The 16677-nt window shown below is 45.8% G+C and overlaps 1 protein-coding gene across 3 annotated transcripts in view; it reads right to left on the bottom strand.

Annotated features, from left to right (window-relative positions):
* Positions 1-16677, bottom strand: part of LOC127616915 (uncharacterized) — a 108018-nt gene that overhangs the window by 47220 nt on the left and 44121 nt on the right. For all 3 annotated transcript variants that reach the window (XM_052088739.1, XM_052088738.1, XM_052088740.1), the window contains exon 3: positions 13436-15173. In XM_052088739.1, coding sequence (XP_051944699.1) covers positions 13436-14899 — 1464 coding nt within the window. In that variant the 5' untranslated portion in view covers positions 14900-15173. The remainder of the gene's footprint in view (positions 1-13435; positions 15174-16677) is intronic.

Raw genomic sequence — 16677 nt, 5'->3', positions numbered from 1 at the left:
CAGAGAGCGAATGTGAATACGTCTAGAAACCCAGGAAAGCAATGTTGCCTGGCAACAGCAAAGTACTTTTTGGAAAGTTTCGAATGGCTTGTTGTCAATCAATATTCACCGCACTTTGAAAATGGCTTAACCCCGAACTCTTTTTCGATGAGCAAGCTGAATGAATGCACCAAACATATTGGGGGTCAAGAGTTTTTTCAAATGCCTTTTATTCAGGTGCAAATAAAGTAAAACCAATAAGAATATTAGACAACCACAGTGTGCAGCTTGACTTGCGGCAAAAGCATCTTGCACCTTTTTTTTTTCCCCTACAAAGTGGATGACGATATTTGGCGTCTCAAAAAAATGAGGACAACCAAAGAAAAAGTATGAAACGATATTCAACAACAGTGAGGTATTAAATTGTCTCGCATCCACCCCCCACCCCCCCATCCAAAACAGTCATGACTGCATTCCAGGCACCGACTCTGTCAGGTGCTTCAAGAAATTTGTGCACATTCTCTCACTGCTGAGTCTGTGCTGACTAATAATCTATTTATGTTGATTGGAGCCTACACTCCACCTACATCCACTGAATATTTATGGCAGAGATTCTGTTGTAGACAGATTGCACCGAAATGTGTCATGCCCATGAATGATCAGAATTCACGTCAGCACTCACATAAGGCGCGTCGGCCATTTATAGACGTCCCGAAAAAGAATCGGCGGCAAAACTCCCAAATTCACTCCAGCGCAGAGCGCAGAATATCTCCCACCATCCCAAAACTTCTAAACGCAGCAGTCCGACGATGTGCTTCAATTCGAGAGTGGCCAAACACATTGGCCGGCTAAAGTGCACATCTTGTGCTCAGTTAGCCTCACCATAGATGATGTGATGGGTTGTGTGTACCCGTCTATTTGTTTTGGACTCAATCTCTCATGAAGATCAATTAGCAGCTTTGCCCAATCACTTCCTGGGCCCAGCATGGCGATTTCACGTCAACGCGAGCCAATGGACCGTGACAGCACCTTGTCAGTAAAAGCTATCGTCCGATCTCTCTTTCCCTTGCCTTGTTCCCCATCAGCGGACGCCTGCAGAAGTTGTGGTGCGGAATCACATCTTTTTTTCTTCTCAATGGCAACATTGCAGCAACAGTTGCTTGCACAAACGATACGCTCCATGATGAATCGAACAACGCAACTTTATTTGTGTAAGGCAGGCGTGTCCAAAGTCCGGCCCCCGGGCCAAACCCGGCCCGCGGTCGAATTTCATCCGGCCCTCGGCCCCTGTCATAAAATCAGTGCCGTCTGGCCCGCAGGTTGGGCGCAATGGAACACGTGTTGCATTGACTGAGGTCTCGTAGACTGGTGAGTGATGTTTCATAGAGTACTGCTTCCCTCTAGTGGCTAAATGAGTAATAGCATTCACTAAATGAGTAATAGCATTTAGACACTAGAGGGCATCACTCACGAGTTAACAAGACATCACTCCGTGTTTATATTGACTGATATGTCATATTTCAAATGATCCTTGCAGTTGTGGATATGTGTATTGCTTGTTCATTTCCCTGTTGTTCGAGTCAAAGGTTTTGTGACTATTGAAAAGTCATGGTGATACTTTTTATGTTTCAAATCAATCAATTTGCACTCGGGAGACTTCTGTTTAAGAAAAAGTCAAGTGAATAAGCAGTTGCATGTGATATACCTGTTTCAAATGAACCAAAAGAAATTCTTAAGATTGTTGAAATTAAAATAAAAATGGAAATGTGAAACAGACTGGCTTACTAAAATTTGTTGAACAATATTGTTGTTCAATGTAAAGAATGTCAGCCAAGGTCGTCCCCCCGACATTTTACCACATAAAATCTGGCCCCCTTAGCAAAAAGTTTGGACACCCCTGGTATAAGGAAATATCAAATAGGAGAAAGTTAGTAAAATGATTTGGAAGTTGATCAAGATCAAGTCAACAGAACTGCCATCGTGCATCACAGTGCATGTGAATTGGTTGGCCTTTTAAAAATTGCTCACCTTCAATTTTATCAATCCCCACTTTTTTCTGTTCGCATTCGGTGCACCGACTGGCTACTCAAGTATCATTTGACAATTTGTTGCGACTATGTGCCAAGACCTAAAGTTCCCTTTCAAACATTTCCTTCCAAAACATTTTCACTGGCACCAATTTGAGTTTTCTTTCCCTCATGCTCCATCTTATGATGCGACCCAAAACACAAACGCAACGGACCGGCCAGAACATCCTGGGAAGCCTGGTTTTGCTCTCCTCTGAATGAAGAGCCATTAACAATCAAAGCCTTAACAGCCCTGCTGCTTAACGACGGGACTTAATGAGCTTCTTAATGAAGCCCAGCATCATTACCAGAGTGAGTGGTGGCAGCCGTGATCGAAAGGTTTCCTCAAACTCATTCTGCGGCAGCAGACGCGTCTGCTTCAAATCTATTTAACACTGACCTCGCAACATTATCTATGCACCAAAGATTGATACAAAGCCATCAAAACAAAAACGATTTCCTGGGCTTGCGTGTTGGTGCGTACCATGGCCGGCTGGCTCTCACGTTCCAAAAGCGGGACTTCATGTACAAGGGCACAACCCGGCAAGCTTTTCCCCGCAAAATATGCAACCAGTCGAACCTCGTTACAATGTACCTGAGGGGGGACATAATGAATCTGTACCTGATAACGATAGTTCGTCTTAACCATTTCCAATAAAATGGCCGCCAACGGCAATGTAGCATACAGTATGTTACTATGGTGTATTTTTGGGCAGATCTTCGGACGCACACCGGATTACACTGACAATGAACCACATTGTCGTCACAATTGCCACTGGTTGTCTTATTTATTTATTTATTTATTTATTTAAAGAATCCGAATCCGGAACCGTAATCGAATTGAAAACCTGGAATCGGAACCGTGAATTCAAACAATGCCCAACCCTAGTTCTGTGGGGGAATAATGTCAGAACCACCACAGTTGAATATATTAATGTTTAATATATTGTCACGAAAATATAAATTTTTACTAGTTCCTGGTAGTGCTTAACGTCGATATACCAAATGACCAATTTTTATAATGTTGATGCACTTGTGTATAATACTCCCTCCTCAATCTGGATACATTTTTTGAGACAAAAGTGTTTTGTTATTCTCGTGAATTGACGGCAATGCCTCATATACACAATATGTTGAGATGCATAATAAATCGTAAAACGCGAGGAAAGTGTTTTCCGCAGCTCAATTTTCCTCATGAATGTATGTGTGGTTGCTGAATAAAGTCAACTTGATTCAGACACGAGAGCCAGTTGCTGCAGCACGATCGCGAAGGGCATTAGCAGAGCTTGAAGTGTGCACAGCTGATAATATCCCCCGATTTTTTTTTTCTATAAGCCTGTGCAGCATAAGATACTAATCATCCTGCTTGTGGTGAATTGAAAAGAACTGCCGGCCAATGGGACAACTACAAGCACCACGGGGTCCCGCCACATGGCTACGAGAAGTATCCCAGACGTCTGGGAGTAAGCCAGCTCTTTAATATTAGCCTTGGAGTGTGACGCAGGGCAATCGGGCGAGCCTATTGATTTCCAGCACGTCCGCCGATTCCGAGAGGTGTCTCAAGAAAGAGCAACAATACAGCAGCAACATGAGCCTGAGAGAGTGGCCGAAGGAGTCGAGAGAGCCTGACAATTAAATGGCGCCTCGTGGCCAGATAACTAAATGACATTGATTGCTTTAAAGCAATTAAAGGGTCTCAATGTGGAGAGAAATATTGACACGTATCCCTAAATCAACTAATTAATCAACTAGGGTTTGGACGATACTATTCTTCGAGCGGTTTTCTCCAGCTTGACACTGTCTCACTCCAAGGCATGCTTGGATTGACACTGCTGTGGAAGAATTTGGGAGCCCTGACCTCAATTGCGTCAAACACCATTTTGGATGCGCATTAAGCGGGCCCGAGCTTCCATTATCGGTGACCTCCAAGCCTTGGAAACTGCCTTGTGATCGCATGGACTGAACATTTCCACACACAAACTGCAGTAACGTGTATAAACGGGACAAATAAATTCATCAAATGGCAGTGCAGCGATTGAGAAAAATAAATCTTTATTTTCCTTCACGCTTAAGATTCATGACGTAACAATATGGCACCCCGGAGTCATCAATAATAGTTGGACGATAATAGGCCACCAGTCAGTTTCACTCACCAAACAAATATCAGCGAGCTTATTTAGCTAGGGTTAGCTTAGTTAGCTCGTATAGCTAACCACAAACGACTGAATTGAGATAAGTGTACACATAGAGTAAACCGGCGTGATTTTTCTTCTCATTTGAATAAAACGTGCCACTGCCACACCCGCACAATCTGCCATTCAAAACAAGAGAGTTGTATCGCACTGTTAAACTACGATGTCAGATTGATTCATTGTCAGGAAGGTCATCATCATAAAGTACAACGGCCTGATTCTAATTTTAACTAGATTTACCATGAGACGGTAAGATTTTCTGTAAAAGAGAAGGATAGTATGAAATGTAAAGGGAACAATATTTCAGAGGTAATTACAACCCCAGCAATAAATATCTTCAAATAAAGCCCCTTTTTGACAGTGCCAGTCAAGGCATGCGTTCTCAATTAAGGGCGGATATTAATGCGGGCAAACATTTTCTCCCAGTTACCAAATTGCTTTCCATAAATTTACATACTCTAAAATCAAACAGCCTGAAGCAAAATATCCATATTTGAATGGAAATATAGATACCGCGCAGTAGGTAAGTAGGACCCCGGTGTCTCAGTGATGATGTTAAATTGCTGCGGGAAAACTTTTGTTCAAGTGTTCCAACTTGTGTCGATAACTAACAAGCCATCTGTCCACGTCAAAAAGCAGTGACGCTAAACAAGGTAATGGGAGGAAAGCGAGGCAAAAAACGAGTCACTTTAACAACCGCGAATCATTTACAATCGCTGTCTCACAAGCGCGTGACAACGGGAACATTTAGCGCTCAGATTCATCGTACGTCCTCATCATAACTGTTCTCTTGCACGGGCAAACCAATATATATAAAAAAAAACACGCCGCCCTCCGACAGAGGAATTCAGAGGCCGGCGAGGAGAAAGATGGCAGCGTTTGGGGAGCACTATTCCCATCACCTTTGTACTGCGACAGCTTTCAAATTCACTCAAGAAGATGTTAGCAGACGCTCACAGTGGGCGTGGGCTTGAATCTTGCTTTTTTTTTTTTTTCCTCCTCACTCAGAAACATTTCTTACAAAACTGTCTCCTGTTTGATCAGCTGGAGTCTGTTTTAAAATGAAATGGGACACGGTTAAGACGCGCGGAGAAGGGAAGCAGTTAATTGCTCAGCATTCATCATTGCTGTTAAGCATCCATCCATGCATCCATCCAACTTTGGAATATCCAGTAGAGAGTCCAGAGGTTAGCTGACGGCTGGACCGGCAGACTTGGGTAGACCGGACTGGTCGGCGGTCAATCTCGGGACCCATATCGAATAATTCACACTCACACTGGACTCACAATGGACAATTGAGAGTTTCCAACACGCATGATGATGCGATGGCGATGGAAGGAACGTGCCATATTCAATCCCAAAGCTCAAAACCGTCAGGCGGCCATCTTAACCACAAAGTCTCCACTAGGAATCATCTCCACTTGGGACACACGCATGCACATACATTCATTTTTGAACATTATTCGACTTTTCAGATGGCATCGTAAGCCTTCTCGATGCAGCCTTCCTTTGCCCAGCAATACATGATCCGGTAAAAAAAAAAAAAAAAAGACGCTTTGAGACTCGGAAAATGCAAATGCTACTTGTTATTATCATAATCAGCTGATGTGAGAGGGAGCGGGGGGTTGCATTTATATGCCTGCCGGTTGATTGTTTGTGCTTTATCGCTTCAGTTCACCGCTCTGTTGAAGAACACTTCTCAACGTATTTTTAGCCGAGGGGGGCACGCTTGGAAAAAGGCCACTGGAGGTTTTATTCATTGCTGTACATTTAACGGGCAGGTTGTTGCATGCCGTACATTTCGCAGCACGCCACGACCAAAGGAGGAAGTTCTTTTCCCGTTGGGAAGCTAGCTAGCGGGTGTTGTTCGTCAAGGTGGACTTAAAAAAAAAAAAAGACATATTGTGAGGATAAGTCAAAGAACGCTTGTCGCCGGCTCGCTTGTTTACCAGCTGGAGGATTTATTGGCCACTTTCACGGCACCAATATAGACACTGAGGATGGCGTTTGGTGTATGAATAATAAGCATCTCCGCAGAGTATGATGTATTTGATTTAAAGCTCATGACATGTTACGTAGTACGTCGGCTTCACAGTACAGAGGTTACCGGGTTCGATTCCAGCTCCGGCCTCCCTGTGTGGAGTTTGCATGTTCTCCCCGGGCCTGCGTGGGTTTTCTCCGGGTGCTCCGGTTTCCTCCCACATTCCAAAAACATGCGTGGCAGGCTGATTGAACACTCTAAATTGTCCCTAGGTGTGAGTGTGAGTGTGAATGGTTGTTCGTCTCTATGTGCCCTGCGATTGGCTGGCAACCGATTCAGGGTGTCCCCCGCCTACTGCCCGAAGACAGCTGGGATAGGTTCCAGCACACCCCGCGACCCTAGTGAGGATCAAGCGGCTCTGAAGATGAATGAATGAATGAATGAATGAATGAATGAATGAATGAATGAATGAATGAATGAATGAATGAATGAATGAATGAATGACATGTTACGTGATAAATGTACCGGAGTGACAAGATTTGAGAGTTCAACGTTGTACTGGAGTCAGCGGTAGCAGACTCAGCTGACTTCAGTACACATGTGCGGATTCAGTTCTCACTCAGCGAATGGCGGTCGGTGTCAACGTGTGCCCTGAACTGACTGCCGACACGCTCGGGGAGCAGCCCGCCTTTTGCCTGAAGTTAATTGGGATTGGCCATGCCACCCGTCACCCTGAACGAGAGAATGGATGGGCAGATAAACAATTTTCACGACGTTTTTTCCCCACCGCGCAGGCACTCTGGCTACCGCTTTGCCGCAGTTACTCGCCACACGCCCCCTTGTGGGCGGAAGGAAATGTCGTTTTGGTACTGAGCACGCTTATTACCGATCCGTGCGCCTTCACCTATTTGGTGGCTTTGCGGGAGTGACGTGATGCCGAGCGAAGGCCGACAGCCTCCCGGCTGCACTGCACTCAAGAGAATAATTCGACGCTTCCTGGGAGTTCCTCAGCTTCGACTAAACAGGCCCAGATTTCACACTGCACGAGTCCATCTGTGTGTCGCTCAAGTGACACTGGCATAAGTTCACTGCGGCCCCTGCCCCAAATATTTATATTGCAGTGACAGGCAGCAGAGTCTGCCAGAGTGCCCGGTCACGCAATGATGAACATACAGTACATAATACATGTCGATGTAAAATGACCACGGTTAATTGTTGCGGCAGCGCGCGGAGAGCTGAGCTTTGGGCTCGGGAACTAATAAAGGGTGCCAGCTCAATACGGCCGCCCCGCACATCTCCGTGCGTGCGATTGGAAGTTACAAGTAAGACAGCGGACAGCTTGATTGCCAAGCATGAATGAAGCAGATGACAACAGTCGGCTCACGGAAGCGGGGAGAGAAAATTGCTTTGCCCGGACACTACGTTTACATCATATAGCATGAGGGCCACGCCCTCTCCCGAACAAATGATGGCATGAATGGTCATAAAGGTCATCATCGACATTAACTCAAGTTCCGAGCTGATTTGCATCCCTTTTTTTTTTTTTTTTTTTTTGCATCGGCTCTCATTCAAGAAGTTGTGTGCTTGTACTCGTCTATTGATTTCTATACTTTTTGTCTTCCACTTTCTCCCTTTCGTAATTTTGCTGCCGTCAATTGGGAATTTCTCCATTGTGAGACAAATCAAGGTTTTCTTATCTTATAAGCCTTTGCCGCTCTCTCTTTGGTCTGCCTTTCTTTATCTTGCTTCACAACTTGGCAGACCGTGTGAGTATATTCATTGTTTCCCCTCCGTTTTTTTTCCCCCCCTTCAGGACTTCACTCCTATGCAAGTTGTAAGCAATTAACCCTTTGTGACCAGGTACAGTACATTGGAGTTCTCCCCTTAGCCTTTGCTGCAGACCTTTATGCTCGCTGCGCTCCATTTAACCTCTTTCTGTTCTCTCTCCAATTATCCCCCCCCCCTCCCCCCTTTCTCCCACATTAACCCATCGTCATCCTCTGGTTGTGCTTCTCTCCTCTGCCTCAAGTTGTGACAGCCATTCTCACCCCCCACCCCACCCCCCACCAACCCACCACCAAGCACCGTATAATCACGCTCTAATTGCTGTCACGCCGCCACTGTAGCGCTCAAACCTGGAGGCTAAATGATTTCTACACAGAGAGAAAGTTGAGTTGAAACACGGTTGTGTGCAAATATGTTAGATTTCTATTGAGAAGCCGCCGCTTTGTACTACCGTTGGGCGCACTGTTTTTTTTTCCTGTACGAGTCGAAGAGAAATAAATAAAGTATTTTCAACTTTTGTATTCATATATATATATATATATATATATATATATATATATATATATTCATTCATTCATTCATTCATCTTCCGAGCCACGTGATCCTCACTAGGGTCGCAGGGGGTGCTGGAGCCTATCCCAGCTGTCTTCGGGCAGTAGGCGGGGGACACCCTGAATCGGTTGCCAGCCAATCGCAGGGCACACAGAAACGAACAACCATTTGCACTCACACTCACACCTAGGGACAATTTAGAGTGTTCAATCAGCCTGCCACGCATGTTTTTGGAATGTGGGAGGAAACCGGAGCACCCGGAGAAAACCCACGCAGGCCCGGGGAGAACATGCAAACTCCACACAGGGAGGCCGAAGCTGGAATCGAACCCGGTACCTCTGCACTGTGAAGCCGATGTGCTAACCACTGGGCTGCCTATATATATATATATATATATATATATATATATATATATATATATATATATATATAGGTAATTTTCAGAATTAGCTCATAATTTCCAATATCGGGCTCGTGTATATGATGTATAAATTGAAGAAGTACCGCCTTTGTGTGATTTCACTAAGAATGAGCAGAGGAAAATGTACTTAACTTTATGTGACAGCCTCTTTCACTTTCTTACATCACGTCGCCAACCTCCCGAGCGCTTTCATACTATTATGCAATTGCACATTGCACCTCGAGGTGTCGCACATGGAGAACTGTGACAACAGTTAAAAGCCGACTTATTTTGTCACCCTTTGACATCGAGCAAAGGAAAAAAAAGAAAATATTGATAGGGATAGCTTGAAAATTGATCCTGAAGAGACGGATCGCGTAATGAGGTGAACTTTGACTTTAGCGACCTCCACCCTCACACCCGATCATTCAAAGTGAATACGACTGTACAATCGCGTGGAAGAACAATCCAGACATTGTCCCTGAGCGTGAACAGCATTGACATTTAACTCTTGAGGTCGATTCAACGATAACACATGTTTTTTTTTGCGGGGGGTGGGGTTGGGGGGGGGTAATTTCGCCATCTAATTTTCAGAGGACTTTTGATTCACCCATTCGCTACTAGCACTGGACAATCATGCAATCCGTTGTGCGGCAGTGAGAATGTCAGGCCCACAAGGCGAAAAGTCTTCTTCCAGCTGTGCGTGTCCAAGTTTATGATTATTTCCTGAAATCAATAAAGTTGAGCAGTTTGAACATGAACCATCTTGTATTCTATTGAAATAGTTTCAACATGATTTGCAAATCAGTGTATTCTGTTTTTATTTGTGTTTAAGCCCCAAACATGGTGGACAACCGGTTAACACGTCGGCCTCACGATGCAGAGGTGCACGGTTCGATTCGGCTGCTGCCAAAACAAGTGCCGCACTCTGGAGAAAATGCTATAGACGCTCTGGTCATGGAGGCGGATCTTGTCCAGTTATTTCAGAGAGACTTAAATAAGCGTGTTGAAGATATTGATTATGATAAGTGAGGTGGTCTTGTTGCAATTTTGTGGCATTACATGGAACCAACTACTTGCTCGTTGCAATGGATAAGGTCAAATTCATCAAGGTCAAATGTAGTTCTGTCGTAAGGCAAACCCTGCACGCGGGGTGTGACGCATACGCACCGCAAGAAAAAAATTTCAGCTGATCAGACATGAATGCTCTTGTTCAACCCATCGCCGCCGAGGCGCCTTTTGCCCCAACGGTATTTTTTTTTCCTCCCCCGGCCGCAAAGCTGCTGCAATCACTTGAAACTCCCTTACAGACCATGTGACAGCATCAATTAAATTCACAATTAGAGGGTAGAGAAGCTTCGGTGTTAGCAAATACAGCATCATCTGTGAATGTACGGGTGTGTTAACATGAGTCTCGTACATGTAAGTATTTCGGAGCGGTTCGGCGGCGGGGGTTGCGTCAGACCTCGTTTGAGCGCGTTGCTTAGAAATGCCAGTAATTGCTTGTTTGCACAATTCTTGTGAACCTGAGCAATTGTCTTGGAGCAACATTTCGGCATCCACAAACACTCGCTCCTTGAAGGACATGTCAAGGGGCGCTCGGCAGAACGTCTTATGACTTAGCGGCTGCCTCTTTTCGTTTTCACATCCATTTTTTATTGTACTTTAAAACACAGTGAAAGCAGAGGAAGTACTCTTTAAAATTTATGCTCAGGGCTGTCACTGGTTCCACAAAGGTAGCCCTTAGATCATTTTCGGTTTAGAAGGGAGCGTTTGTCCTCTATTGACATCGTAGATTATAGCCTTGGCTCCCGTTTCCGGCTTTAGAGATTTATCCAAAGGGAATTTGCCGGGATCACACAAAAAGGCCGTAATTCAATGTTAGAGTGCAGATTTTCCAAAGAGTCCCGCGTAAAAATAGAAATACATCCTCTGTGCGCACAAGAATTGTACTCCTGTACCACCTCAGCGTGGACTACACAATCGGTGACAGTACATGTATGAGTTACTAGCGATTGGCGGAGCCTTTCGTGCAAAGTGGAGTTTTTAAACAGTGCCCATCTTTCCATTGAAAACATAATCAGGTCTCTAATGGGGCAAAAACGAGGCAAAGCGTTCACATTGATCTCCTTACCTATAGTGCCGGCCTACACGGATGCAGATCAGGAGATTAAAAAAAATCATAAGCATAATAGGATTTCTAAGAGCATTATTCTCTCTTGTGTGCCATCACTGTCTAATACAAGCGGATCTAATCGTATGCATTTCCAGCCATGAATAGGCGCATAATAGTGATCTGGGTGCACTCCAAATGTCAGCATCATAATATGGGCGCGGGTGTGTGGTCTGGCTTTGTTCCCTCCCCGAGTAACATGGGGCGGGCTGAAATACATTCACGGGGGCGGACAAATCGATCGTACACGCAGGGCGAACTGTCAAACGTGTCGATCGCGATTGCATCTTCTTCACGATGTGCGGTTCGGGGCTGCCGATCCGAGGCGCTGCGTCATATTTGTTGTTTTGTTTTAGCTCAGCCATTGTGCCTCCAAAGACTGGGAAATCGGAGAGAAAGAAAATGCCATCAACCCGCAAATGAATGGACCATTAGCAATCCGACAATTGAGTTACATATGCTTTAGTTCCAAGGACGAGCCTCGTATATTGTTCATACCAGTATACCGATAATAAGTTGCACTTCAATTAGGAAATTTGGTTCCCCTGGAGAGCTGCGTAAATGTCTGCCTTGCTGCACTTGCTCCGCTCTTCACTCTTTGTACCCTCAACCTACCTGCGTGTCTACGTGTGAAGAACAACGGTTTCTGGGAGAGAAAATGAAAACTCGCTGCCATGGTTGTTCACCTGCGTTGGGCCTTACGAAAAGTGACGTGTTGTAAGGGTGTCATCCAAACGACATGGTTCCTCTGTCAACAGGGGAAGATGAAGGATTCTCAAAAATGGCTAAAACACTCAAGGCAAGACACCGACCGGTTGTCCAGCCGCAACCGCATTGCCGGAAATGGACAACCCACAGATCCCCTTCGAGATGAGCTCACCAATAACACCAACTCGGTGTGACTCAGCTCCAGTTTGTCGTGATCGATTATCATGTTCTCAGTTACTGTGCTCCTCGGCTTTCGCTGAAGAAACTCAGCATTGCCTTTCATCAAGAACAAAAACATGGATCAAACATGAATCGCCCGTGACATAAAGTTGCTCATCCCTGGTTTTTATGTGAAAGACAGCTGGCCAATTAAAACTCAGTCATTCCCAAAGACATAGTAAAATGAAATAGTCAAGCGGGATCGGTGCACCACCAGAATGAAATGCGCATTTGGCACAGACGGACGGCGTGGCTCTGGTGCTGACCAGCATAACTTTGTTCAACTTTTAAACTGTGGACCCCAAAGCACACTTTCTCATTCATGAACTGGAACTGATCCTTCTGATAGATAGTTATAGCAGCGTTCTGAAGTGGACAGATATCCTAATAGCATTCGCGACTCCGCGGTTCTTATCGATGTGGGTTGTCCACGAAGCTTGCATCGTGTCGACATTTAATGAATCTTGGAATCAACACATTTTGGGTAGTGGGCCCATCAATTCCATCCAGCCATCACACGCTGTGATTTCCTACTGTGCAGTTTAAACGGGCCTGTGGCAGTGACACGGGCCTCGTTATTATTCATTTGCTCAGTAAAGTAACCTCATCGGCTCACAAATGAGCTCTTCGACTGTACTGCGGCTGGGTAGCCGGGTGCTGAGATGTCAACCCTCAGAAACCTGCTCGACTTAAAAACACCTTCCGTAGCGGTTGTCTTGACCTTATTGTCAGTCTGTGGCTGCCTCTTGAATGCGAGAGCGCACACAGGGAGTACACGTGACCAGTCAGTAACTAATAAATTCCACAGGCGAGTGACATGACTATGGGCCACTTTTTGTTGCGCCGAGGATGTATTGGTAAGCGTCGATCACTGCCAATGAAATTGCCTTGCACCTGTGACCATGAGCGACTTGAAGTGACATGGGGAGAAGTGAAGGAACGCTCTTGGAAGTTCTGCCTTGGGGGTGTCGATCAATTTTGAAAGAGGCAAAATCTGGCTATTCGTTCCTGCGGATACGTCAATCCCGAAAGGCGGGAGCAGATTGGTTGTGATCATGACCAGGCCCTTTGATCAGATGGAATCTTGGGTTTTTCTTGCACCTCAGTTAACCATTGATTCATTGAAGGCTTTACAGCTACCTCCAAGGCACAGCGTTACGCTGGAGCAACGTTAATCAATTCCAATTGCAAGTTTATAACGATGCTAAACAAAAATATGCTTGGTTTGGATTATGCCAAACACATCGTGTACGAGAAGGACCCGAAAGGGACCGGAGGTTAAAAATGTTCCATGTAAGGTTTTTTGTCATAGAAAGGAGTCTTATACATGAAGAAAATATCCACGGAAAGATCATCGCATGTAAGTGATAAGTGACTTACCCGGCCAATGAGCACGGGTTCAGGTCCAGCGTATTCTTCGATCACAAAGAACTGGTTCCAGATCCAGCTTCTCCTGCTGCGAGAGCGTGACCTCTTGTCTTCGGAGGGATCGCCGGCCTCGTCCTCTGACTCCGCTTCCTCAAACACGAGGCCGCTGTCATTGTGCGGGTGGTGCACCCGCACTCCAGCACCTTTGGCTGAATGGCTCCATTCCGCAGCCGGATGGAGCCTCAGGACATGGCTGCTGTTGACGAGATTTCTGTCTTCATCTAGCGAGTAGCGAGCCGTGCCGGGCTCCCTTTGAGCGGCGTGAGCCGACTCTGTTAATAGGTCTCTGTGGGAATCTGCTGTTCTGTTTCCAGGTCGCATTCCCTGGGGTTGCATTGTCAGCGCAGATGGAGTGGGGCCGTTTGTTTCGGAGGGAGCATGCAGCGGGAGACGTTTTGTCAATTGAAGAGGGGATTCTGTTTGGTCCGAGATGAGGTTTACTTTTTCAAGAAGTGTTGATACCATTGGGGTACGTTGTTTCTTGCCGTCGCCACCGTCTGAAGCCGGTAGCTCCAAAACGTCTTGCCCTGCGGCAGTCGCCATCGGATTAACGTGAGTGTCAGAGCTCTGGTCCCGACTAAGTTCCGGAGCGCCGATGGGATTTAGGTACGGGATTGCAGTCTGATTATCAAAAAAGGCGTGTGACTGAGCGCTGGACGACTCTTGTCTCGACGATTTCTGCGCCTCTAATTGTCTGTGGTTAACGTCAATCAAATCTCTCTTTCGGCTCCGGCTACCCTTGCTGGGAAAGTTCAAAATGGGAACATTCTGCATTTGGGAATTGACTATTCGAACCAGGTTCTCTTTTGACAGCACTTGCAGAACCTCGTAACTTCCACTGAGGTTCCGTTTGTGGTTTGATTCGATGCTTACGCCCTTTCCTGGCACTCCTGTTGCGTAAACACTCAACTCGGGTCTGCTTTTGGCTTTTGAACTTAATCTGATGCGGGTTTTATTGGAATGTAAATCAAGCTTACGGTGCGATGGGATTGCTTTTCCGATCTTCGTCTCAACATTCTTACTATTGTTCTTCATTTTCTTGTAATCCTGACTTAAATCCCCGCGCAGGGTCACCTGCTTCTTGTTGACAGACTCGACCTCACGCTTGGGCTTGACAGCCAGCCTCTCCCTGATGGCAGCCGATGGAGTGTCGTGATTGGCCAGCGCTTTGGCGTGAGCGAGAGCTCCGCCGTCACCCGCCTGTGCGTGATTTATCAGATTCCTGAGAGTCACTACAGGCATGGCATTGGCGTCCAGGCTTCCCTCCCATTGGTCTGAAGGTCTGCTTTCCTCTATTTTCATCATGTGCTGGCCGCCTCCCCCTCTCATTCGCGCAACCTTGCCGAGCAAAGCCCCGCCCCACAGCCCGTCCCACAGGCAGAAGGAAACCAATAGGAGCAGATTTCTTGTCATCATCTTGTCTCGTCGCGAGAGGTCCTAATTGGAGCAGGCTTTATTGTGAGGCAGGCCTTGTTTTCCAGCTGTCTTCATTCTCTCTGCCACTTTCTCGGTTTCTCATGCCCCACCTGTCAGTCCTTCGATCTATGACGTTCACTAGGTATCGGTCACCTGTATTTTCCTACACTACCGAATATATCCGTCCGTCTCTCCGGGTGTGCTGATTTGTGTTGTTTTATTCCACTTCTCCCGCAGCGATCCTCATTCAGCTTTCGCAAGAGAGTTGAACACCCTGAGAGACAAAGATAACGACAACGGAGTTAAAAGTCAAATCATTGCACTCGGTTAATTAAAAGTGGAGCTTCATAGACAGGTAAGGACACGCAAAGACAAGGGGGTATGACAGATCCATTAACAGAGTAGCAAAATCGACAAGGCCCGGAACGTATCCGTGTATACCACCATAATGACCGCGGTATTATTTCTCACATCTATAAGCTGCACGGGTACAAAAACGATCCCCATTTCTTCTGTTTTGCACTACTGTGCGATAAATGTCATGGCATGACAAAATGCGCTCAACATTTCAATAAGAGAAACGCTTGTCAAGGACTTCTGACTGCAGCGCAGACACTGACAAACTATTTTCATTTCCTTGTCATGCTTAATTAATTAGTTGGATTAAGATTGTACTTTGATCCGTCACTTGGTACGTCGGTACCGATGGAAGCCGTTGATGCTCGGGCACTTTCTTGTATCTGTCAGGCACTTTTGACTCGCTCTTTCAGCGTGTCACTCTCACATTGCGAGCCCCGCAAAGAAATCCGACACCAAAGCCAAGTGTCAGGCATCAATCAGTCTGCTTGATTTAAGATAAAACAGACCAGGCTAGTATTTCAGCAACATACGCTTACGAATTTGACAGGTCGTAATCTGCATGGCCGTGTGCCATATTACAATAACATCAAAATATTCATGTTTGCAGACATCTGGATATTGTGAGTCAGTCGAGACAAGGCTTTAAAGTTCTCAATCCCTGTGACAGGCCCGTGGGAGGAAGCTGAGTCTGGGTCAATCCGCCTCGGGGGTTGAGGTCACCGAGGTGGTTAAAGAGCTCCTCTTCGGTGGCAGATCAGCCTGGAGTCCCTAAAGGATGTCCTTGTTGACATGCCTCTGCAACCTCACATGGACATCAGGGCTTTGGCAGACCGGGGTGGCGGATGTTCCAATTAGTTATTATGTAGAGGTGTGGAAACTAGTTTGTGGTAAACTGCAAAAAGGGAATATCCATCTACCCCTCTAATCCTAGCAAGGGTTGTGCTGAAGCCTATGCCAGGTGATGTTAGGTCGAGATTCGGGATACACCCTGGATTGGGCACAAGCCAATTTCGAACATCTCAGATAAAATTAAGCAGTAAAAAACAAACAAATAACAACTAGCACAACCGCTTCAAAAAACTGAAGTTGAACAACAAAAGTCGAATTGAAATCAAAATAACAGCAATGAAAAACGCAAAGCGAGGACACCCCTGCCGGGAACCTGAACTTAGGCTTGTGGTGGCAACTGCCTGTGAGCCAAAACAATATCAAAACTTTTCAAACTTTCCAAAGATTTTGGCAATATTAGATGAACTATTATGGAACTTATGGATATTTCAAGAACATTTGGGCTGCACGGTTGCGACCTGCAGAACTGTGTGAAACAAAGAGGCGGTATAAGCAAGATTTGATGAAGATACCCGATTGGAGAGAGGAGCTCACTGGCAGAAACCTTCATTGACATTGAGAATCCAAAC

The sequence above is a fragment of the Hippocampus zosterae genome, chromosome 15 (assembly GCF_025434085.1).
Source record: "Hippocampus zosterae strain Florida chromosome 15, ASM2543408v3, whole genome shotgun sequence".
Classification (NCBI taxonomy): Eukaryota; Metazoa; Chordata; class Actinopteri; order Syngnathiformes; family Syngnathidae; genus Hippocampus; species Hippocampus zosterae.
This window is presented reverse-complemented; position numbering and strand designations above follow the sequence as displayed.